At 42.9% G+C, this 25,414-nt stretch overlaps 1 protein-coding gene across 3 annotated transcripts in view; it reads left to right on the top strand.

The window, feature by feature from the left end:
* The window catches only part of HERC2 (HECT and RLD domain containing E3 ubiquitin protein ligase 2), a 224,127-nt gene that overhangs the window by 42,245 nt on the left and 156,468 nt on the right, over window positions 1-25,414 (top strand). For all 3 annotated transcript variants that reach the window (XM_081241778.1, XM_081241777.1, XM_081241776.1), the window contains exons 6-17: window positions 595-695; window positions 1,176-1,332; window positions 1,766-1,876; window positions 2,429-2,600; window positions 4,336-4,509; window positions 6,178-6,366; window positions 6,968-7,119; window positions 9,666-9,823; window positions 9,913-10,026; window positions 11,592-11,843; window positions 16,125-16,318; window positions 21,875-22,075. In XM_081241778.1, coding sequence (XP_081097904.1) covers window positions 595-695; window positions 1,176-1,332; window positions 1,766-1,876; window positions 2,429-2,600; window positions 4,336-4,509; window positions 6,178-6,366; window positions 6,968-7,119; window positions 9,666-9,823; window positions 9,913-10,026; window positions 11,592-11,843; window positions 16,125-16,318; window positions 21,875-22,075 — 1,975 coding nt within the window. The remainder of the gene's footprint in view (window positions 1-594; window positions 696-1,175; window positions 1,333-1,765; window positions 1,877-2,428; window positions 2,601-4,335; window positions 4,510-6,177; window positions 6,367-6,967; window positions 7,120-9,665; window positions 9,824-9,912; window positions 10,027-11,591; window positions 11,844-16,124; window positions 16,319-21,874; window positions 22,076-25,414) is intronic.

Below are 25,414 nucleotides of genomic sequence, written 5' to 3'. Positions count from 1 at the left end.
AATTAACATGTATAAGTAGTAAAAAGCTTAAAAAGACATGTGAGAATGATCAGCACTAAATTCAAGAGGGGTCACCTGCTGAGGTAGGTGGGGGTGGGGGTGAAGGCGAGGAGCCCATGGACGTCACACAGCCCCAGGCAGGGGGAGAGCCAGAGTGGACCCCAGGCCTGGGGCCGAGCCTGGGCACTTGCCGCCTTGTTCTCCGTGTGTTCCTCACCCCTCACCTGCCTTTTCTTTACTTCGGAAGTTGAATCCCCCTTTTACGTTTATCTGTTTATTTTGTTTATCATCTGTCTTCCCCCAACTCATAATATTAGTTCCCTGAGATTATTTCATGAGTGTTTTAGCAAGTCATTTAAAATTCTTCTTAACTGTCTTTTTTTTTCCCTCAAAGAGAAAACTTTTCCTTTACAAAGGACATTTGATAGAAGTCTTTAAAGCATGAAACTAAAAGTCATTTGTGATCCTGCTATCTAAAGAAACCCACTGATCACATTTTGGAACAAATCCTTTCATATGACTTATTTTATTTTAGAATTTGCACATGCCTCTGACTGACCAATTCCCACACCCCCCCATGTATGTTGTCCGCAGTTCCCGGCCCACAGGCAAAGGCGTGGAAGGCCTTGCGAGAGTTGGATCCCGAGCAGCTCTCTCCTTTGCCTTTGCGTTCTTGCGCAGGGCCTGGCGGTCAGGTACGTGGGCCCCGCGTGTTCCGTTTCCGGCCACATCAGGAGATGTGGGTTCTTGCCTCACTTCTGCCGCCACGTGCCCCTGGGTTGATCCCATGTGCTCTCTAGGCCTCATTTTCCTCGTTTGTAAAATGAGAGGCTTCACAGTCTGTTTGACTTGGCAGGCCTGTGCTTCTACAAAAAAGGTGCGTGTGCACATACGTCCCAGGTGAACCACCGCAGTGCCTCCGTACTGATACATTTTCTAGGAGAACCAGGAATGAGAATTGCTCACATGAGAGTCATAAAATAAAGAGTTGACGTGGGAGCAACTGTTCAGTGTTAGTCTCTGAGTTCTTGCGGTATCTCATTGAGAGGAAAGTGAGAGATTGAAAACCTGCCAGTGGCATCCTCTCACTCTGGGGGTAGGAGACCCGCCCGGGAGAGCGGGGAGGACTCTGTCCGTGTGCCGCCCGGGGACACATCTGCCTTGTGTGTGCCCAGGGGAGGACGCGGACCTCTGCAGCGAGCTGTTGCAGGAATCCCTGGACGCCCTGAGAGCCCTGCCCGAGGCCTCGCTCTTCGATGAGAGCACGGTGTCCTCTGTGTGGCTGGAGGTGGTAGAAAGAGCAACCCGCTTCCTCCGGTCCGTCGTGACCGGGTGAGTTCTTCCTCTCACGTTTTACCGTGTGAACGGTGCCAGCATGCTTTGCAGTCTCGTCTCACCTTCTTCTCTTTTAGAGCTAAGAAATTTAGTAGGTTGGTTCCTGGAGTGTTTCCAGCGTACCCTCAGGCTCATGATCTGAATAATGATACAAGTAGTTTTATGCCACAGCAACTTGGAATATGTCTTCTAATGTAATCATCGTATGGTATCTGAATTAATACTTTTAATAAAAACTTATCTTTACAGGTGAATTGTATGCTTTAGAATCTCTGATTACATTTGAGTAAGCAAGTCTCAGAACCTTGGTTCTAGACATTGAAACTATATTTCTCCATGGGAAAGGGAAGGTACTTCATTTCACATTACCAACATGCTGTCTTTAAGGCCTGTGGCTCCTTTGTCCCCGCACCCTCTACTGTCATTTCAGGGATGTTCATGGAACGCCTGGTACCAAAGGGCCAGGAAGTATCCCCCTGCAGGACCAGCACCTGGCCCTGGCCATCCTGTTAGAGCTGGCTGTGCAGAGAGGCACGCTGAGGTGAGGGGTGCCATGGGCTGGGAGCGCTGTAGGGAGATGCCTCTGTATCTGAGCAGCTGCTGCATGTCATTGAACTATTTGTGATTGTAGGAAATGTGTGGTGGTCTGTGATCAAAGAACCATGTCCCAGACCCTCTATTTTCAGGCCTGGGTTCACTGAAGGTGAACTTCTTCACTTCCGTTTTAGTGTTCAACTTCCTAATAGTTTAGGAACTGTTCTTTTTTTTTTTGCCTCTCTCTCTTAATTTTCTTCAAAGAGTTCTTTTTATTCCATTAATTTAAGGTCCTAGAAATTCCCTGTAGAAAGTGCTGTTTGAGCTTCTTAACTGGTTTTATGTTTCTCATCCACAGAAGGTGGATGCCTTGTGCTGAAATCTTGGCATTGATTTAGGGATTTTACTGCCAAGAATTGTTTTCAGGGCCTGGTTTTAGTTTCCTTTCAAATCTAAAGTATTTCTTCAGTTTTATTTAGCTGTCCGCTTTTATTTTTTACAGACCATGGCCAGAAATGTTAACGTTTTTACTAGAGAATAAAGATGATCTCTCTTCCAGCCAAATGTTATCTGCTATCCTGTTGCTGCTTCAGCTGTGGGACAGCGGGACACAGGAAACTGACAACGAGCGGTCTGCCCAGGGTACCAGCGCCCCCCTTCTTCCTTTGCTGCAAAGGTTCCAGAGCATCATGTGCAGTAAAGATGCCCCCCACACAGAAGGTGACACTCATGTAGGTATCATCACGAGACTTTGCACTTAAGTAGCTCTCTTCATTTCACTTATCCTAAAGGAGTTAGCCTTTTATAAACAAGACCAGAGCACATATCTGGGGTGGTAGTTGCTTCTGGGGGGAGTGTGGTTTTGGCCATTAAAACAGTGAATCAGAGACTTCCCTGGCAATCCAGGGGTTAAGACACCGTGCTTCCACTGCAGGGGGCACGGGTCCGATCCCTGGTCAGGGAATTAAGATCCCGCAAGCTGCGCGGTATGACCAAAAATAAAGAAAAAAAAAACGAAGCAAACAGTGAGTCAGGTGTGGGATGGCTATGGCAGGTCATGGGGTGGGTCACAGTTGACACAGCAGAACATCGCATGATCACATTCGGATTCTTTGCAGCAACTAAGGAGTGACCAGAGCCAGCTGTGTTTTGTAGACCCTGGGCCCTTTGTGTTCATTTTGGATTGTGTATTAGGACCATGTTTCTTAGCATATATCAGCTCGTGCTTTTTGAGAGATCCATCTGCTGCCTTGCTGGCCATGCAGTTTTCTTTCTGCTGCGCTGGAGCCCCTGAGCCCTTTGTGCGTTTAGTGCTTTTGTGTTCCCAGCAGCCAGTCGTGTTGTGGTTTGGCTGTGATGGAGCTAACCGAGTTAGTAGCGGCATGAAGATAGGTAAAAATCCTGATGATATTTCAGAAGGGAAGTATGAGAGTCGAGTGCGTTCTTACAGCGCCTGCGGCGATGACATGGGGCCATGGCGCAGGGGCGAGGCTCGGCTGGCGTGGGAGGGAGCGCGCGTCTGGTTCGGAGGAGCTGTTCTGCCACGATACCTCACCCTGTCTGCGCTGAGGGCAGTTCCTGTGGGTTGGCGTTGACCCTTCCAGGGCCCAGGCGAATCTGCTCTTCCCTCTCTGTCCTCCTCCACGTGCTGTTTATGGACGGCACCCCCATTAGCCAGCGACAGCTGCGTTGGCGGCGTGGAGCCAAGTCTGAAATGCACACTTTCAGAAAAATATTAGAAAAAGAGCGCTGAAAATAGCGACTCGCTTTGTTGGCCCTTCCTGAGTGCGGGGCACCACGCAGAGAATGTCACGTTAAGTCATCACTGTGTTTAGTCCCAGGAAGCTGAGGCCGCTGGCAGAGCAGGGCCCGCCCAGCTCCGCACCCCTGGGGCTGCGGCTTAGAGGTACAAGTCTGATCTTGCAGGTCTTTTCTGGAAAGACTTAGCTATTCCGTTGTGAAGTTGCAGCCTAATTATTCTTTCACTTTGCAGTCTTTAGTGATAATAAGGCTATTCTGGCTTCAGAAGAATTAGAATTGTTACTTAATGTGCAAATACAATTAGCTTTTCTGATGAGTGGGCAGCATTTAGATTAAAGTAAGTGGTTTTTGTTTTCAGTTTTCAAAGCCAGGTTGAGGTACAGTGCTTTGTTCCCAGGAAGACTGCTCTGCGTTCTTTCGAGGGTCCTTGGGGTAGTGAACCTGAGGACGTCGGGCTGTGTCATTTACCTGTGTGGAGTCGGCACACAGGTGACAGATGTGCGCATGTGTGGGCGCCACTGTGTGCGGTGCGTGTACAGATCTCAACGCGTCAGCTGCACTTCTTCCTTGATAGCCAGAACGGGGCAGGTTTACAGATAATGTCTAACTGTGAATACCAAAATATAGAGAGTGGTTAAAGGCTAACTGTGTTACTTTAATTTTTCCCACTGTCTCTGAAGATGTTTCTTTACTTTTCTTCTCTAGCTTCTGTCTGGCCCTCTGAGCCCCAACGAGAGCTTCCTGAGGTACCTCACGCTTCCGCGAGACAGCGAGCTTGCCATAGACTTACGACAGACCGCGGTTGTTGTCATGGCCCACCTGGACCGCCTGGCCGCCCCCTGTATGCCGCCTCTCTGTAGCTCTCCGACCTCTCATAAGGTCAGTGCGAGAGAGCATTGTTCATCCTCGGTGTGCGTGTTCCTAGGTTCTCATCCTGTGCCCGTGTGGAGACTCACTTTCTCTGCTGTCGGGGTGGATTCGGCTTTCAGCTTTTAAACATGTATACGCTTTAAGGCGTCGTCAGCGGTCACAGGGGGGCGACGAGCAGGCTGAGGCGCACAGCGGTTCAGGACCCACCCCGTGTCCCAGGTTCCAGGTTCAGGGGCACGTCCCTGGAGCGCTCTCCTGCCTTCCCACAGCCACGTGCCACGCTGTCCCCCTCAGGAGAAGGGTGGCGACGTGTCTGACCCTCCGCTGGGTGTGTGGGGGCCTGCTGGTGCGGGCCCACGAGGACCTCACACAGACGCACCGGCCATCACTATGCTGCCCTGTTGTGTCGATGAGAAGGCTGCGTTTGGAGCGGTACCGAACCTTGCCGAGGTCACGCAGAAGAATCCCGGTTTTGAATCCAGATTTTTCCAACGGTTTTCTTTCTTTGTTCTGGCAGCATAAGTACTTTTATTTATTTATTAAATTAATTTTTATTGGACTCTAGTTGATTTACAGTGTTGTGTTACTTTCTGCTGTACAGCAAAGTGCAGATTTTTCTAACTTTTAATGCTTTGTTTCTTCGGCTGAGCCACGTGGCTTGTGGGATCTTAGTTCCCTGACGAGGGATTGAAGCTGGTCCCAGGCCATGAGAGCGCAGAGTCCTATCCACTGGACCGCCAGGGAATTCCTTCTAACTTTTAATGTTTAATACGAGGCGTATTTATTTTACTTTGCAGGTATTTATGTTTTCCAGATAAGTAATACATTCCTGTGGTTCAACAATGAAAACCGAGTGCAGAGACACCCTGTCACTTCCTCTCCCACTGCCTCCTCACCCTCTTTCCCCACCTTTGCCTCTCACGCTTCTGGTCCCTTATGCATCCTTTCAGTTCTCTCAGCGGTACTGTATTATATCACTTCTGTAGCTTGTTATTTCACTAAGCCGACTACTGAAGAGCTCTCAGTATAAGTAAGCAGAGCTTGTCTCTTTATTTTTAAAAGAAACTTAGTGTTCCATGTGTGGATGTATCATGATTTTTTAAAATCAGTCTCCTATTGGTGGACACTTGTGTTGCCAGAAGCTTGCTACTCAGGTAATGCTGCGATGGCCCCCCTGTACCTTTGTTCCTCTGTGTGTGCACGCATCCGCAGTGGTGATGTACCCGATGTGGTGGACACGTGAGCTGATTATCCCCGAATTGCTCTCACGTGGCTTCATTCCTCTCACCCCCACGAACAGCAGGGACACTTGTCTCCTAGGCTTGTGCTTAGGCCTTCGGGTCCTTGCCTGTAACGGCAAAGTGGTAACCTGATATGGTTTGAGCACTTAAAAATATGTTTCAGGTATACTTGTACTACTTTTTAATGGGCTCTGTTAGAATGAAATGCTGTGGAAAAGAAACCTGTTCAGGTACTTCATCTTACCTGCTAACTGAGGCAATATGGGGTATTCTGAGTTATTTTGATGTTGTGAATCAGCTTCTTTCTTTACTTGCTTTATTTTTATCTTACTGTATCTCATTGTTACTCCTTGCATGAATTATTCTTTCTTTTGTCTAAGAAAGAAATTTTCTTGCTGATACAAAGAAAATGTTTCCTTACTTTGTTGTCTGACAGGGATCATTGCAAGAGGTCATAGGATGGGGGTTAATAGGATGGAAATACTATGCCAATGTGATCGGTCCAATTCAGTGTGAAGGCCTTGCCAACCTGGGGGTCACACAGATCGCCTGTGCAGAGAAGCGCTTCCTGATCTTGTCGAGGAATGGCCGTGTGTACACGCAGGCCTACAACAGTGACACGCTGGTAGGTGCTGGGGCGGGTTGGTGGAGGGCCCTCTTTGCTATGGATGCTGTGGATCTTGTCTTTCTTTCTGTCGGTTGATCTCTGAAGATGTATAAACACCTGCTCATTGTATATTATTAGTTGTGTTTAAAAATTTTAACCGTGATCATTATTGTCAAGATTTTGGGGGCAGAATTTCTCCGTTTTTAAGCTCAGGAAGTCCTTACAGCGCCATTTATTGCCAGCGGCTATTCCCATTTGTAAACTGTAACGTCATTTCACTTTGGGGGCCAGGAAGGTAGTAACAGATGAGGCAGTCGTGGGGTTGGTGGCAGATTGGGCACGTTCCTGTTAAAGGAAGGAACTCTTCACCTCTAGCTGCAAGTTCCCTGTGCAGGGGTGGCCTAGCCATGCCCCGGGGCACGTGGAGGCCGCCCGCCTGGTGCTCTTCTGTGGGTGCTGGGCAGGGTGACTGGACGGGTGGCCTGGCAACCACCAGAGGCTCATGTTCTTTCAGTTCGAGAGGAGTTTGTCAACGTAAGGTACATGGTTGAGGCGAGTCATGCTGTTTTCTTTGTCCTCGGACTGCTTACTAATTTTCTTCCTATTTTCACCTTTTTAGGCTCCACAGCTGGTCCAGGGTCTTGCCTCCAGAAACATTGTAAAAATTGCTGCCCATTCGGACGGTCACCACTACCTGGCCTTGGCAGCCACCGGAGAGGTGTATTCCTGGGGCTGTGGGGATGGCGGACGTCTAGGCCACGGGGACACAGTGTACGTACAGCCTATTCCTGTAACTGACACGCTCTTCTTTTGCACTGCTATCGCCAAAATAGGGTGGAAAAGAGAAGTGTGGTGAGGTGTTTTGCAGCTGCCCAGACACGTAGGGCTAGGACGGAGAGGGCTGCTGAGGGGGACCAGCGCTCGGGTGGCCCTGGGCAGTCGTGCCCCCAGCACAGGCAGTGATGGCAGCCGGCCTTCGTGTTCCCCTCCCCCAGCTTTTGCTACTCCTGTTGTTAGCGGCCCGCGCCGCACCCTCACCGTGGGGTTTCCTAAACCAAATGGCACACTCCTCTTCCTTCACTTAGAGACTCCACGCCTCTCTGTCAGATGAGGTCCTCGTTTCCTTGAGCCATACTGTCGTTTTCCCAGCTAGTAACGTCAAGAGTTTCCTAATACCTTATTTTGCGGAAGCTTTCGATGATCGTCAGAGACCAAGAAATAAAACAGAATGGTTGTTCTGAATGCAGGCTTGTGAAAAGAAAGAGCTCTGACGGCTGCCTCAGAATCAGAGGAGCCCTTTCGTATGTTGCCGTTGTGAGTGGAGCCTTAGGCTGAAGCTGAAGATGCAGCCCCATTTCCAAGTGGGCAGAGCCGTGAGCAGGGAGTGGGCAGCAGCAGTCGAGAGGAGACGGCCCCGTTCTCCCTGGGGTGGGGGTGGACCTCCACCAGGAGGGATCCCAAACCGTGCAGAAAGAGTCATGCGTACTGGGTGTTAGCGTTCAGCGGACTTGATGTTCCAAACTTGACAGTGTCGTAGGGGACTCAGACAAATGTGGTAAAATGATAGTGAAGAAAGGGAATGATGAGTACAGAACGTAGAATTGTTACTCTCGGGCTTCCCTGGTGGCGCAGTGGTTGAGAGTCCGCCTGCCGATGCAGGGGACACGGGTTCGTGCCCCGGTCCGGGAAGATCCCACATGCCGCAGAGCGGCTAGGCCCATGAGCCATGGCCGCTGAGCCTGCGCGTCCAGAGCCTGTGCTCCGCAAGGGGAGAGACCACAACAGTGAGAGGCCCGCATACCGCAAAAAAAAAAAAAAAGAATTGTTACTCTCAGGTTAGCAGGGGGGCGGGATTAGCATGGAGCACACAGGATCTGAAAGGGTCGAGCTACAGGATGGAGGCATGAGTCTTTTTACTCTTTTTATGTTATATATAATTAGTAGGCATAAAATATGCTGTGATAAAAAAATAGTTGAGGGCTTCCCTGGTGGCGCAGTGGTTGAGAATCTGCCTGCCAATGCAGGGGACACGGGTTCGAGCACTGGTCTGGGAGGATCCCACATGCCGCGGAGCAACTAGGCCCGTGAGCCACAACTACTGAGCCTGCGCGTCTGGAGCTTGTGCTCCGCAGCAAGAGAGGCCGCGATAGCGAGGGGCCCGCGCACCGCGATGAAGACTGGCCCCCGCTTGCCACAGCTAGAGGAGGCCCTCTCACAGAAACGAAGACCCAACACAGCAAAAGTAAATTTTAAAAAAATAGTTGAAGTTAAGTGCTAGGTTGACTAACTTGTCCATTGCTCGAGGAGTTGAGGGAAGGAAGGGAGACCAGTACAAAGGGCAGGAGTTGCAGAGAAACTTTGGTCGGGGCCGGGGGGCGGTTTGAGACTTGAGCTGAACGGAAGAAGGGGGAAGTGGTGCCAGAGCAGAGTCATTTGTCCCCCTTCCCGTGTGTGCCCCTGCCTCCGTGTGTGTTTATTTTGCAGAAAAGTGGGTCACAAAGTGAGCGAACTGTGTCTTTGGAGAGGCTAGAGTGGGCGTTACCAATCACGTCAGACATATTTTAGATTATAAGCGTCGGGCATTTTGCTAATCTTGAAGGTGAAGAATCAGCTAGGGAGACTCTTCTGCCCAGTTCATCCTTGCTGTTTCTGACTTTTCATTTGTAAAATACAGATTGCAGTGCGATTAGTAAACCTGGCTCCATCACTCCCTCTCATTTGTTTAACACATACATATAAATTTCAGCCATGTGTAAGGAGATTTACAAACTCATCAGCTTCCCTTACACAGTCTGGTGAGCTTCACAAGTGCATGCAGCTGGGAGCCACCATAAATGAGACACGGAGCACTTCCATTACCCACCCTCAACCCGCCCCCTACCTTTCTTTGGAACCTTTTGCAGCCAACCCCTGCTCCCCACTTCCAGCTCCTGGTGGCCACTGACCCGCCCTCTGCCACTTGGTCGTCTTCTGTTTCTGGCTCTGTCAGAGAGCGTCATCTTCCCCTGTTGCCGAGTGCTCTCTGAGGATAGGCCACCATTCAGACCACTGTGACCACAGCTGCCGTGGACTTGATCACCTGTGTCTTTAACAGACACTGTTGTGAGAGCCTGCTGGATGCCATGCTTGGCATTAGGCGCCCACTTAACGAAGAATCATGGAGGTGGTAGGGGTTTGAATTCTGTATTTCTTAATTATTTCATAAGGCACCTGAAAGGTGAAACTATCTTCTCACGCTCTGGTAGTTTATTCCCAGGAGTGTCACTCATAGGAAGGTCTCAGAAGGGCATTCACGTTTGTGCCTCTTCTCTCCACAGGCCTCTTGAGGAGCCTAAGGTGATCTCTGCCTTCTCAGGAAAGCAGGCCGGGAAGCACGTGGTGCACATCGCGTGCGGGAGCACCTACAGCGCGGCCATCACTGCCGAGGGCGAGCTGTACACCTGGGGCCGCGGGAACTACGGCCGACTGGGCCACGGTACGTCTGCCCTGAGTCAGCTGGAGCGCGCGGCATGAGGCTGCCTCTTCTGAGGGACTTGCAATAACAGTGGTCCTATCTTTTTGAAGGCTCCAGTGAAGACGAGGCCATTCCGATGCTGGTGGCTGGGCTCAAAGGGCTGAAGGTCATAGACGTGGCATGTGGGAGTGGTGATGCTCAAACCCTGGCTGTGACGGAGAATGGTATGTGGGGCACCACTGCCCTGGACAGGCTCTCAGGATGAGGAGGGCCGCTCTCCTAGAGGGAATAAGCTTTGGAGTCTTTCTTTTTTTTTTGGCTGTGCCACACGGCTTGTGGGATCATAGTTCCCTGACCAGGGGTTGAACCTGGGTCTCCTGCAGTGGAAGCGCAGAGTCCTAACCACTGGACCGCCAGGGAAGTCCCTGGAGTCTTTCAGTGAGTGTGCACCTCAGTGTCTTCAGGAGAGGTAGAGAAGTTATGGGACTTGTAACTTCCCGTTACCCAGGGCCAGAGAGCTACCATCCTTCCTGCTTGGGCATTTTACTTTTTAACAAAGAAATGAAAATAAATGGAATAACTGACGTCTTAAGTCGTTTCTGTTTATTGTGATTATATTTCCTAATGTTCAGCCACCCTTGATTCCCTGTGGTAAATCCTGCTTAATCTTTGTGTATTCACAGTATGATACTTGTTTTTAATTTCAGTTTTATATTTGTGTTCATTAGTGAGATTGTACTCATTTGACACTTTTTGAGGATATGGTTATTAAGTTTGATGTTAATCCCCCCACCGCCCAACCCGCACTGCACGGCTTGTGGAATTTTAGTTCCCCGACCAGGGATTGAACCCGGGCCCTCAGCAGTGAGAGGGTGGAGTCCTAACCACTGGCCTGCCAGGAATTCCCAATGTTGATTTCTTTTTTTATACATTTATTTTATTTATATTTATTTTTGGCTGCGTTGGGTCTTTGTTGCTGCGCGCAGGCTTTCTCTAGTTGCGCTGCGTGGACTTCTCATTGTGGTGGCTTCTCTTGTTGCGGAGCACAGGCTCTAGGCACGCGGGCTCAGTAGTTGTGGCTCACGGGCTCTAGAGCGCAGGCTCAGTAGTTGTGGTACACGGGCTTAGTTGCTCCGTGGCATGTGGGCTCTTCCCGGACCAGGGATCAAACCTGTGTCCCCTGCACTGTGCCACCAGGGAAGCCCTTGATGTTGATTTTTTAAACTGTATTTGTCTCTCAGTATTGTGGGGATCTGTCCTTCGAATCGTGGGGTCTGTCAGGATTAGCTGGGAGCCTCTCAGCCTTGCTCTCCCACAGAGAGCAACTTTATTTTATCCCTTTATGTAATATTTAATTAAATTACACTAACAGCTGTTACTGGGAATAAATACAATCGTACGTTTGACTTGTGGTCAACACAGCAAGAGTGGTGTGCAGTGGGCCATGGGCCCAGTTGCTGTGTTTTATGGAAGCAGTGGAGCTTTCGCTCTGTGTTTAGTAATTAGTGGAAGCAGTTATCATTGAGCCCAAACTAGCAAGGGTTAGGATTTTATTATTCATTCAGTTAAAACAAGAAGAAAACTCAGCTTTCCATTTCTTAATTGCTTCTCTATCAACCTGAAGTAGAAACTAGATTTCATTTGGTCAGTAACCACCTGTGTAGTGTCAGCTATATACATTAGTGGTCTAGATTTTTGTGTGTTACTGGCTATGTTGATTATTTGCAGACATTTAGAAGTTTTATTTAGATGTACAGTTATTTTTACTCAAATAACTTGTATTTTTTAGGTCAGGTGTGGTCTTGGGGAGATGGTGACTATGGGAAATTGGGCAGAGGTGGTAGTGACGGCTGCAAAACACCAAAGCTGATTGAGAAGCTTCAAGACTTGGATGTTGTCAAAGTCCGATGTGGAAGTCAGTTTTCTGTTGCCCTGACAAAAGATGGCCAGGTTTATTCATGGGGGAAAGGTGACAACCAGAGACTTGGGCACGGAACAGAGGAACACGTTCGTTATCCCAAACTCTTGGAAGGATTGCAAGGTGAGTGCAAAATGTAAACGTTTAAAGCCATTTGAGGCAGTTGTCTTTAGTTTGCAGGTATTTTTCTTTATCTGACATCTGTGAATGACCCATCGTTAGAAGCTTTTATCCACATTTTGATAGCTATAGATAATAAGTGGAAAGTGGTTTGTCTGTATTAAAAAGTGACCTAGAATTATTTTCATCAAATTTCATTTGAAACTTTTAAATTTTTCCGGTGTTGGAGAGTTCTTTTTTTTGTTTGTTTGTTTTTTCTTTTTTTATTGGAGAGTTCTTTTTTGTGGCAAGTACCCATTCATTACTCATTCAGCTGGCCTCAGTGAGATTAACTTCCATTTGGTGAGGCCGTCTGCTTGCTATGGATATGCATGGTGTTATGGGAGCAAAGAGGGAGATGGGGTTGGGTCAGCCTGGAGTGGTCTTGTTTGAACTTATCCTTGATGGATGAATCTTCTTGTTTGGTTTCAAGGGTGTCCAGCATGCATTCTCAGCAGCTGGGAGGAATGGGAGCCAAGGCGTGTAGGTGTGCTTTACAGGTGCCTTCTGAAGTATGGGAGAGCTTGGTGATAAGTGTAGCAGGTGGGGCCTGTAGTGCTTTACCTCTACACTACAGGGGGTGGGCAGGCTATTTTTTAATGGACCAGATTCTATGTATAATTTTAGGTTTGAGGGCCTTGTGCTGTCTCTCCTGACTACTCAGTCCTGCTGTTGTAGCCCCAAAGCAGCCATAGACAATATGAAAACAAATGCGCCTGCGTTCCAATACACCTTTATTCACAGAAACGGGCCTTGGGCTGCATTTGACACAAGGGATGAAGTTTGTTGGATGGCTGCGCTGGATTCTCCTTTATGTTTTTGCTTTTTTGTCAAGGGAGTTTGGAAGTGAGCCTTTTAATTGGGACTTGCCAGTTCCTTTCCCCAGCATTTTTATTTTTATTTTATTTTATTTATTTATTTTTCTGCAGTACACGGGCCTCTCACTGTTGTGGCCTCTCCCGTTGCGGAGCACAGGCTCCGGACGCACAGGCTCAGCGGCCATGGCTCACGGGCCCAGCCGCTCGGCGGCATGTGGGATCTTCCCGGACCGGGGCACGAACCCGTATCCCCTGCATCGGCAGGCGGACTCTCAACCACTGTGCCACCAGGGAAGCCCCAACATTTTTATTTTAAAGCATGTTAACACTTTGGTGATTTAGAAGTTTTGTGTGCTCATCTGGTGTTTATTATTTTCTAAGTGTCTGAGATAAGTTATAGAGTAATACAATTGGTTGTTTATTGTGGAGCTGTATTTTAATTTTATTTGCCTTCTTGTTTATATTCCTTTCATTTAGTAGAGGAAATCAACTTCCTCAGCAAGATTAATTAGATACAGAGGTAGTGTACTATGAGAGTATTTAAGTGACTGTTGATACGTACAGTCATTTGGTAGTTCTTAAAATAGACTCTTTGGATAGAATTGTTTCTCTTACTGTAGTAGAGTTCTTTCAGCTGAATTATTTTTTATGTTGACATGTCTGAAAACACCCCTTGTGTTGGTCATGTTAGATTTATTAATAAGCAAAAGTACAGTACTTTGCTAACACTATTTAAATAGAAAAAATATATTTTACACTTACATCATTTAACTTTGGAGAGAAATAGATTTTGTTTTAGAAAACTTTCTCACTGAAGAGTGTATTTTGATTTTCACCAAGATAGACCCAGCCTGGGCCATAAAACACGCCTTAACAAATTTAAAAGAAGAGAAATCAAACAATGTCTCCTCTCAGACCACAAAGGAATTGACTAGAAATCAATAACAGAAAATTAGCTGGAAAATCCCAAAATACATAGAGATAAAACAGTATACTTCCAAAATAACACATAGGTCAAAGAAGAAATCACAAGAGATTTTAAAATATTTTGAACTAAATGAAAGTGGGAATACAACTTTTCAAGATATGTGGGATGCAGTGAAAGCTTAGATGGAAATTTATAACATCGAATGTATATATTAGAAAAGAAGAAAGATCTAAAATCAGTAATCTTTCTGTACAGCCAAGGAAGCCATCAGAGAAATGAAAAGGCAACCTATGAAATGGGAGGAAATATTTGTAGGTCATATATTTGATATGGAGTTAATATCCAAAATATTTAAAGAACTCGTACAACTCAACAGCAAAAAACCCCAAATGATCTGATTAAAAAATGGGCAGAGGATCTGAATAGTCATTTTTTCCAAAGAAGACATAACGACGGCCAACAGGTACATGAAAAGATGTTCAGCATCACTAATCATCAGTGAAATACATTTAAAAACAGTGAGATATCACCTCATACCTCTTAGAATGTCTGTTATCAAAAAGACAAGAAATAACAAGAGTTGGCAAGGATGTAGAGAAAAGGGAACCTTTGTGCACTGTTGGTGGGACTGTAAGTTGGTGGAGCCACTCTGGAAGACAGTATGGAGGTTCCTCAAAAAATAGAAACAGAAATACCATGTGATCCAGCCATTCCAATTCTGGGTATCAAAAACACTAACTTGAAAAAATATCTCTATCCCCATGTTCATTGCAGCATTATTCACAAAAGCTAAGACATGGATACAACCAAAGTGTCCATTGATGGATGGCATATAAAGAAGATGCATATGCACACACACACACACACACACACACACACACACACGCTCTCAGACACCATGAAAGGCTGGTTCAATGTTAAAAAAAAATCAGTTAATGTAATCCATCAAATTGACAGATGAAAGAAGAAAAATCACATGATCATATCAATAGGTGCAGACAAAGCTTTTGACAAAATCCAGCACCCATTCATGATTAAAAAAAACTTTCAGTAAAGTAGGAATAAAGGAGACTTCCTCAACTTGTTAAAGACAATCTATAGAAATCCTACAGCTAATGTCATACTTAATGGTGAGAAACTCAAAGCCTTTCCACTAAGATCAGATACAAGGAAAGGATGTCCCATCTCACCATTCCTTTTCAAAATTATACTGGAAGTTTTAGCTAATACAGTAAGACAAGAAAAGGAAATAAAAGCTATACAGATTGAGAAGGAAGAAATAAAACTGTCTTTGTTCACAAATGACATGATTGTTGATGTGGAAATTTTGAAAGAATTGACCCCAAAACCCTCCTGGAACTAACAAGGTTGCAAGATGGTTAATATGCCAAGGTTAATTGTTTTCTTATATACAAGCAGCAAACAAATGGAATTGAAATTAAATACACAATACCATTTGTATTAGCATCCAAAGAATGAAATACATAGGTGTAAGCCTAACAAAATACGTGTGAGATCTGTATGAGGAAAACTACAAAACTGATGAATGAAATCAAAGAAGAACTTTATAAATGGAAAGATATACTATGTTCATTGATAGGAACACTGAATATTGCCAAGATGTCAGTTCTTTCAACTTGATCGATAGATTCAATGCAATCCCAATCAAAATCCCAGCAATTTATTTTATGGATATCAAAAAACTGAGTCTAAAGTTTGTGTGGAGAGGTGAAAGACCCAGAATAGCCAACACAATATTAAAGGAGAACAATGAGTGGGAAGACTGATACTGCCCAACTTCAAGACTTAACTGTAAAGCTGCAGTGATCAGGACAGTATGGTATTGGCCAAAGTATGAACTAATAGGTCATTGGAACAGAAGAGAGAGCTCGGAAATAGATCCACATAAATGTACTTAACTGATCTTTGACCAGAGGAGCAAAGGCAATACAATGGAGCAAAGATCGTCATTTCAACAAATGATGTTGGAACAACTGGACAGCCATGTGTGAAAAAAATGAATAATAATGGGAGGCTAAACATCTGTTGGGGTAGGGAGTATATGGGAAATCTCTGCCGCCTTAGTTTTACTGTGAACCTAAAACTGCTCTAAAAACATAAGAGTCTTTTAAAAAAAGAGTGCACTTTACATGGTTATACATTGGGACAGGAGACTATGATCTAGTAGTTAATTAAAAATACACTTGTTTTCTGAATGAAAATCTGAATAAGGATGAGAAAAATGAACAGATCCTTTTCATACCCTAGCATTATTTTATTTGCAGGCTGTAGGGCTTAATCAATTGTAGCTAGTAAAACATAACAGGGGTTTGAGTAATGTACACAAGGCAGATGAATTGTGAATAATATTAAAGCAATGAATTATCCTTTAGAAGTTGACATTAAATGCCTTCTGACCTGAGTGGCCTAAAGTAAATATCTTTATTGCAACAGAAGTCATAGGCGTGAACCTGTATCTGCATCCCTCTTTCCTCCCAGGGAAGAAGGTGATTGATGTAGCTGCAGGCTCCACCCACTGCCTGGCCCTGACTGAGGACAGTGAGGTCCACAGCTGGGGGAGCAATGACCAGTGCCAGCACTTTGACACCTTGCGTGTGACCAAGCCAGAACCTGCTGCGCTGCCAGGACTGGATACCAAACACATAGTTGGGATTGCCTGCGGACCTGCCCAGGTACTGAGTAGATGGCTTGGTATTTTGTAGAATTTTGCTTTCCCAGTGTTCATTGCTACTGTGTAGAAGTATACCATTGACTTGTGTGTTTAGTCCTTATATCCTGTAGTTGTACTAAACTCATTTATTAGTTCTAGGAGCTTCGCTGTGATTCCTTGGGGTTTTCTTCAGAAACAGTTCTGTTGTCTGTACGTAGAGACAGTTTTATTTTACAATACGTATGCCTTTTCTTTCTTTTCCTTGCCTTATTGCACTGGCCAGGACTTCCAATATGATGCTGAGTAAGAGTAGGGAGGGGGTGCACCCTTGCCTTGTTCCTGATTGTAGGGGGAAGGCATTCAATCTTTCACCATTAACTGTGATGTTAGATGTATGTTTTTTTGTTTGTTTGTTTGTTTTTAGTAGATGCCTTATTAAATTAAGGACGTTTCCTTTAACTCCTACTTTTTTCAAGTTTTTCTTTTTTTAAAATCCTGAGTGATGTTAAACTTTGTCAGATGCTTTTTCTTCTCACGTGATATGATCACGTTTTCCTTCTTTAGTCTGTTTATATAGCGGAATACATTGACTGATTTTCAAATATTGACCAAACCTTGTGTTTTTGAGATAATCCCTACCTGGTCATGGTGTATTATTCTTTTTTTATATTGTGGGATTTGACTTGCTAATACATTGTTGAGGATTTTTCTGTCAGGACTCTTCAGAGATACTAGTTTGTGGTTTTTTTTAGTGCTTTCTTGTCTGACTTTTTATCTGGGTAAAACTGGCCTCATAAAAAGTGTTGGCAAGTGTTCCATCCTCTTCTGTTTTCTGGAATGAGTTGTGTAGAATTAGTGTCATTTCTTCTTTAAATGTTTTTCTATGAATCCATAGGAGCTTGGGGATTTCTTTCTCAAAAGATTTTTAACCACAAATTCAGTTTCTTTAATATAGAATTATTCAGAGTGTTTCCTCTTGGGTGAGTGTTCCTGGTTTGTGGTACTCAAGGTATTGTTCCATTTCATCTAAGTTCCCCAGTTTTTATGTATAAAGTTGTCCTTATTAGTGTCTTCTTATTGACCTTTTGAAGTCTTTGGGTCTACAGTGATATCCCTTCTTTCATTCCTGATATGGGTAATTTGCGTCTTTTCTCTTTGCCAATTTTGCTAGATGTTTATCCATTTTGTTGCTCTTTTCAAAGAACTAGCTTTTGGTTTCATTAATTTTCCACTTGTTCTTTTGCTTTCAATTTCATTGGTTTCTCTTCTTGTCCCTTTTTTCACTCTTCAGCTTGCTTTGGCATCCCTTTACTGTTTTCTTTCTTCAGGAGGAAGCTTAGGTTGTTGACTTTAGACATTTCTTCTTTTGTAATAGATAAGTGCTTGATGCTATAAATTTTCCTCTAAGCAGTGCTTTAATTGCACCCACAAATCTTGATTATTTTCATTTTTGTTCAGTTCAAAATATTTTCTGATTTCTTTTGTGGATTGCTCTTTGACCTATGGATTAAGTGTGTTTAGTTTCAGAGTGTTTGGAGATCATTCCATTATCTTTCTGTTACTGGTTTCTAGTTTAATTCCATTGTGGTTAGAGAATAAACTCTATATGATTTCAATTCTTATAGATTTAAGGTTTGTTTTATATCTCAGAATGAGGTTTGTTTTTTATCTCAGGCTGTGTTCTCTTAGTGAATGTTCTGCATGTGTGCTTAAAAAGAGCATTTTGCTGTTGATATATTTTGCCATTATTGGGTGAAGTGTTCTATAAATGTCAATTAGATCTAGTTCATTGATGTTATTATTCAGTTTTTCTAGATCCTTGCTGATTGTCTGTCTGTTGGTTCTGTCTCCTTTTGTGGAGGGTGGTGTTGGTATCTCTAAGAATAGTTGTGGATTTGTCCATTTCTCTTTTTGGTTCTGTCAGTTTTTTTTTTTTTTCCCCCATATGCGGGCCTCTCACTGTTGTGGCCTCTCCTGTTGCGGAGCACAGGCTCCGGACGCACAGGCCCAGCGGCCATGGCCCACGGGCCCAGCTGCTCCGCGGCATGTGGGATCCTCCTGCACCGGGGCATGAACCCGTGACCCCTGCATCGGCAGGTGGACTCTCAACCAGGGAAGCCTGTTTTTGTTTTTTTTTTTTAAATGCTCTTGATCATTAAAAAAATTAGGATAAAACATACAGTGACGTTAAGTATATTCACAGCATTGTGTTACCATCACTACTATCCATCTCCAGAACTTTTTCATCATCTCAAACAGAAACTCTGTACCCATTAAACAGTAACTCTCCATTTCTCGTCCCCTAGCCCCTGGTGACCTGAAATTTACTTTCTGTATCTATGAATTTGTCTATTCAAGGTATCTCATATAAGTGGAATCACATAATATTTGACCATTGGTGTCTGGCTTATTTCACTTAGCATAGTATTTTCAACATTGATTCATGTTGTAGCATGTATCAGAATTTTTTTTTAAGGCTTAATAATAAAAATATATAACTCCCACATTTTGTTCATCCATTCCCCCTTCAGTGGACACATGGGTTGTTTAATCTCTTGGCTATTGTGAATAACGCAGCTATGAATATTAGTGTAGAAATATCTGTTTGAGTCCCTGCTTTCGGTTTTTTTCAGTATATATATAGGAGTGGAATTGCTGGATCATTATGGTAACTCTGTTTAAATCTTTGTGGAACTGCCTTACTGTTTTTCCACAACAGCTGCATGATTTTTACATTCCCACCAGATACACACAAAGGTTTCAATTTTTCCACATCCTTGTCAACACTGGTTATTTTCCTTTTTCTTGTTTTTTTTTAAGGCCATCCCAGTGGGTATGAAGTGGTGTCACATTGTGGTTTTGACTTGCACTTCCCAAATGGGAAAGATGTTGAGTATCTTTTCATGTGCTTGTTGACCATTTGTATATCTTTTTTGGAGAAATGTATTCAAGTTCTTTGCCCATTTTTGAATTAGGTTTTTTTTTTTTTTTGGAGTTGTAACAGTTCTTGTTATATTGTGGGTATTAATCCCTTATCAGGTATATGATTTACAACTGTTTTTTCCCCATTCTGTGGTTTTCTTTTTATACTGTTGATAGTGTTCTTTTATGCACAAAAGTTTTAGTTTTTCTTCTGTTGTCTGTGCTTTGGGTGTCATATATATCTGAGAAATCCATGGTCATGTAGATTTTCCAGTCTTTTTTTCTAATAGCTTCATAGTTTTAGGTCTAATATTTAGGTCTCTGATCCATTTTGACTTTATTGTCATATATGGTGTAAGATAAGGATCAAAGGATTTTGCAGTTTTCCCAGCACCGTTTATAGAAAACATTGTTCTTTTCCCATTGAATGGTCTTGGCACTTGTTGAAATCATTTGACCATATAGGCAAGGGTTTATTTATGGACTCTCTATTCTATTCCGTTGGTCTGTAAGTGTGTCTTTATGCCAGACCTACACCGTTTTGATTACTGTAGCTTTGTAGTGAGTTTTGAATTAGGAATTGAGTCTTTTTCCAACTTCGTTATTCCTTTTCAATATTCCTTTGGTTATTTGGGGTACCTTGAGATTCCACATGAATTTTAGGATGGGTTTAATTTTTGTCTTACGTATTTTGAAACTCTTTTGTTTGATGCGTATGCATTTTGGATTGTTCGATTTTCTTGGTGAATTGACCCTTTAATTGTTGTTCAGTGTCCCCACTTTATCCCTGCTTTTCCTTGCTCTGAAGTCTCTTTTGTCTGATTTTAGTGTAGGTACTCCAGTTTTATTTTCGTTTAATTAGTGTTTGAGTACTCTAACTTTTCCATCCTTGTATTTGAAAAAGTTTTAAGCAGTCTATATTTTAGTCCCTTTGCCTTTCCATTAAAATTTAGAATAATCTTGTCTACATTTGCAAACATATCTTGCTTGGATTTTCGTAGGGATTGTGTTCAACCTGTTACCAGTGTGTGGAGAACTGACTTTTTTGCTGCATTGAGTCTTCTCTATTAAAATGTTATGTCTAAACATTTATTTGCATCTTCTTGATTTCATTTATCAGTGTTTTCAGCATACAAGTCCTGTCCATGTTTTGTTAAATTTATATCTTTAACTTTTAACCCACCTGTCTCATTATCTGTATAGTGAACTTCTTGGATGTTATGTATAGTTGCATTTTTTTTTTATCCTTGTCCATCTGTCTTTTAGTTGGTGTATTTAGATCATTTACATTTACTGTAATTGACATGTATAGATAAAGGTCTTCCATTTTATTGTTTGGCTTTTGTCTATTTTCTATTATTTGTTCCTCTCATTTGCTTCTTTTGTTTTTTGGGGGGATAAATGAACATTTATTTTAGTATTTCATTTACCTTTATTTATTTTGAGTTTGACTATTTCTTTTTATAGGTTTTTATTTTTTGTGGTTGCTCTAGGAATTACTGTATACTACATAACTCTTTGCAGGCTACTTAGAATCAGTATTTTACTACTTTAATTGGAACGTAGAAACCAGTTGTTTAATTTTTAAGTGCTTGGAGATTTTTCCAGTTATTTACATCTGATTTATTCTTATTGATTTCTAGTTTCTGTTCTTGGTTTTCAGCTTAATTTTATTATGTTATGAGATCATACTCTATATGATTTCAGTTCTTTTAAATAAAATTATTTTATGTCTTAAATATGGTTTATCATGGTGAATGTTCCTTGCATCCTTGAAAATGTTGTGCATTTTGCTCTTTGGGTGAAGTGTTTTTATAAGTGTCATTTTTATCTCATTCATTGATGGTTTTGTTCATTTCTTTTAAATCCTTACTAATTTTCTGTCTACTTGTTCTGTCTTTAGGAGGGTAATCTTGATATCTTCAACTACATTTGTGGATTTATCAGTTACTCTTTCATTTCTCTGAGATTTTACTTTCATGTGTTTTATGGTTCTGTTGTTAGGGGCATATACATTCATTATTGTTCTGTCTTCTTTGTGAATTGAGCCTTTTATCATTATATAGTGTCCCTCTTTAGCCCTGGTAATTTCCTTCCTCTGAAGTCTACTTTGTCTGATATTAATAAGCCACTTTCCATCCCTTTACTAAGCCACTTTTATCTTTATATTTAAGGTAGACTTCTTGTAGATACTGTATAGTTAGGTTCTGTTTTCCTACATCCTGATGATCTCTGTTTGTTTTTATGTTCAGGCCCATTTAAATTTAATGTCTACCATTGTTTATTTGTTTTTTGTTTGCTCTCACCTTTTTGTTTCTTTATTCTTTCCTGACTTTTTTGGGGGTTAGTTGAATAGCTTTTAGTGTTTAATTTTAGCTTATTGAGTTGCTTAATTTTGGTAGTGAAAAGATTTTTGAAAAACTTTTTACCTGTTTATTTGTGGCAAATGAGATGGGGTAGTGAAATGAGAGAAAATTGGAAACTGTTAGCATGTGAGTTAGATAACTGAAGGTGCTTGTGCATTTGGGACAATCAGAGGGATGACTGAGTAGTAACCTAGGGCATCTTCATCATTCATAATGGTGAATCTCTCGTGTGGAACAGGCTGATGGGTGAATGTATGGATTCATTTTAGGTTCTTGTGTTTCTTCCACAGAGTTTTGCTTGGTCATCTTGTTCTGAGTGGTCCATTGGCCTCCGTGTCCCTTTTGTGGTGGACATCTGCTCAATGACTTTTGAGCAGTTAGACCTCCTACTACGGCAAGTGAGTGAGGGGATGGATGGCACTGCTGACTGGCCCCCACCCCAAGAGAAAGAGTGTATGGCTGTGGCAACACTGAATCTTCTACGACTTCAGGTATTTTCCTTTCCCTCATTTTATAAGTGTCTTACGCGTTTGTAATGATGTTTATGCATATTAAAGGGTATGGGGTTTAGCCTGTTGAATGAACTGCTAATGAAAATTTTAACGTGTTTTAAAGTCAGATTATGATGGAGTGTAATGTGTATGAGGCTTAAAAAAATTCAGTCTAGTTACTTTGTGCTTACCCTGGAAGTCAGTCTCTGCATGCAGGTAAGAGCGTACGTGGACTGTGTTATTACTGCTAAATTCAGCTTGTTGGCATTCATCAGGGAGTCGGTCTTGAATTTCCTGTTGCTGTGTGTGGAGGGCTGACTGGGCGAGACGGTAGGTGACTGGGAGATCAGCTGGAGGTGGTCGCCAGCCTCTCCTCTGGACTGAGAGGGGAGCCCCATTCAGGAAGCTCTGCGTCCTGCACGAGTACCTCCGCTTCCTCAGGGGGAAGGTTAAGTTTAACTATCAGAAGAAGAAAAGCTATAGAAATTTTTTTCCAAGTAGAACTGTAGCTAAAATCTCTGATCATCGTGTTTTTCTTTGTCATAAAACCCTGTGACTTAATGTTAAGAGAACAGTTTTTCTCACCAAAGTAATTTTCCCCCTTTATAATGTGAGGGTTTCTGTGTGACCCATCATGTGCCTCTTCTGTTCCCTCCCCTTTTTTGTCTTGGCTTCCAGAAAGCACAGAACTGAATGTAATGTTCAGTTGCAAAATGGAATTAGCAGAAGTTTGGAGAGTACCTCCCTTGCCCGAAGTCTTCTGTAGAATCTCATTTAGCAGGACATCTGTGGTGTAGTATCCTAGTCATGGATCCGCCCAGTTTTTTGTTGCTTCCCATGGTCTCCTAGTGACATTGCTGCTCTGGTCAGTGCTGTGGAGAAAGACCTTGTACATGTCCTAGGCTCTATTTCATTTGGTCCATATTTGCCTCATGCCATCTGTTTTTCCACTGCTTTGTTCTGTCTGTCGAGGTCTTTGTTTTAGTTGTGTCTTTTAAAAAATTGACTCATAAAGCTCAGTTCTTAAAAAGAATACAATTTAAGAGTCTTTATTCACTATGTGGATTTAATCTTTTACAATTATTGTGATTACTAATGTATTTGAATTCAGTCTTGGCGTAAGTTTGTTCATCACTTTATTATCTTTTGAACAAATTTCTAAAAATTTTTTTTCCTTTCAAATCCCTTTATTTGTTCCTAAGTTGTGAAATTTTGATTTCTGGACATTAATCATGTTACAAAAAAATTTAAATATTTGTTAATTCCACAGAGTGTTAAGTTAATCGGTACTTCTCTTCCTGAAAAACATAGGGTATTATAGGATGCATTAAACCTAAACTCCCCTTTCCATCTTCAGTATTTGAATTGTTCAATAGTCTGTTGTTCCATTGACTCCAAGGCACACTGTTCTTTTGTGTGTGCTGCTAAAAAGAAAAGCGCTCCAAATTGCAATGTGCAAGATACATTCTGATTTTAGAGTTGTTAAGATGTGAAAGAAAATACCTCTTAGGATTGGTGAAATATAGTAATTATTTTTAAACTTTCCTTCAATTATTATCATAATCATTTTTTAAGAGGACATACTCAGACATATAGTCCTTTTTTTTTTTTTTTTAAACCGATTTGTTTTGTCATTTTTACTTACATCACCTCCCTCCTGGGTACCTCCTTCAGTAGATTTCTTCCTTAAGGTCTGTGAGGTACAACCTCTGAAAACTTTGTTCCCTTTAACACCTCTTAAGATAATTTAATGGGGCTTAGCTCTTTAGGTTATATGTAATTTTATAAGCACTTTGAAGAAAGCACTTTGAAGATGTTCTGCCGTCTTTTGACCTTTATTTTTGCCAATGAGAAATCTTATATTAGTGCAATTGTTGTTTCTTTGTAGCTAATTTGTCTTTCTCTTTGGTAGCCTTCTAGATTTTTGTCTTTGTTTTATAATTTTAATACATTATGTCTAGGTCAGGATTTATCTTGTATATGTAATTTGAGATTATGATTCTTGTTCAATCTGAGATTACTTATCTTTGTTAAGTTTTGAAAAATCTTCACTATTTACCATTGGAATTGCTCTCTCCTTTTTTTCTACCTTTCCCCTTGGAAAAGTCCTACTAAATGCATGTTGAACTTTCTCGTTTTATTTTCCCAAGTATCACGACTTCTTTGATATTTTAAAAGCTGTTTATCCTTTTTAATTCTCACTTTTTAATCTTTCTGTTCTGCTTTCTGGGTGGTTTACTCAGCACTCTTCTTTCAATTCACAAATCATTTAGCTGAATGTTCCATATTGTTGAATTGTCTGTTTATTTAAAAAACTTATGTGATCACTGCTTTACACATACTGATTGAATCATCAAATCCCTATGCCCGCCCTCTGGGAGGTGGGACCCTCCATCTGTATTGAACAGCTGGGGAGGCACGAAGTTCAGGAAAGTTGCCCAGGTTGGGTACCCAGTGCACAGAGGTTTAGGGCTGGAACCTGGGGCTCAGGCTCTTCACTCCTCTGCCTTGAGGTATTGATTCCTGTAGCTGTTTTTTTCAGTTTCAGAATTTATATTTTTGGTGTTTTCCAAGGCTTTCATTTGCTCATTACATTCTCGTCTTCTGGCTTCTGTTCCTTCCTTGATCTCTAAGAACATTTACTTATTTTATGGATTCATTCCAATTTTTAATTTATTTTTATTTTTATTTTTTTTGCGGTGCGCGGGCCTCTCACTGCTGTGGCCTCTCCCGTTGCGGAGCACAGGCTCCGGACGCGCAGGCTCAGCGGCCATGGCTCACGGGCCCAGCCGCTCCACGGCATGTGGGATCTTCCCGGACTGGGACACAAACCCACGTCTCCTGCATCGGCAGGCAGACTCTCAACCACTGCGCCACCAGGGAAGCCCCATTCCAATTTTTTAAATTGCTAAAATCTGTTGGGACATGCATTTTGCCTCTTACCCTGTCTGTGACACTTCTTTGTGGTGACCTAGTATGGCCTGTCCTTTTTGACTACGAGGCCACCCTTAGGGGAGGGTTTGTGGAGTGTCCCTTTGCCCTTGGCTGTGGAGATGTCCTCAGAGGGCAGTTTTGTACTTGTGTCTGTGAGGTTCCATTGAGTTCCTCGGGCTCTTGATGAGTTTTGGTCTTCAGTTCTTGACGTGTGATATCCATACCTAGATGGTTGGTATAAATTTGATTTCACATCTGCTCACAGGGCAGGCCGGGTCTCTGATTCACTGTGGGGTCTCTTTGTGCCCAGAGCCTTGTGTGGGTAGCATGTTGCCCTCAGGCCCTGGCTGGCTGGCAGGAAGCTCAGGTTCAGTGGGCTGTCCTGAGCATTATGTGTCTCAGAGG

This window comes from Mesoplodon bidens, assembly GCF_964165515.1.
Source record: "Mesoplodon bidens genome assembly, chromosome: 8".
NCBI classification, from domain to species: domain Eukaryota; kingdom Metazoa; phylum Chordata; class Mammalia; order Artiodactyla; family Ziphiidae; genus Mesoplodon; species Mesoplodon bidens.
The sequence above is the reverse complement of the archived record's forward strand: the minus strand, read 5'-3'. Positions and strand labels throughout refer to the sequence as shown.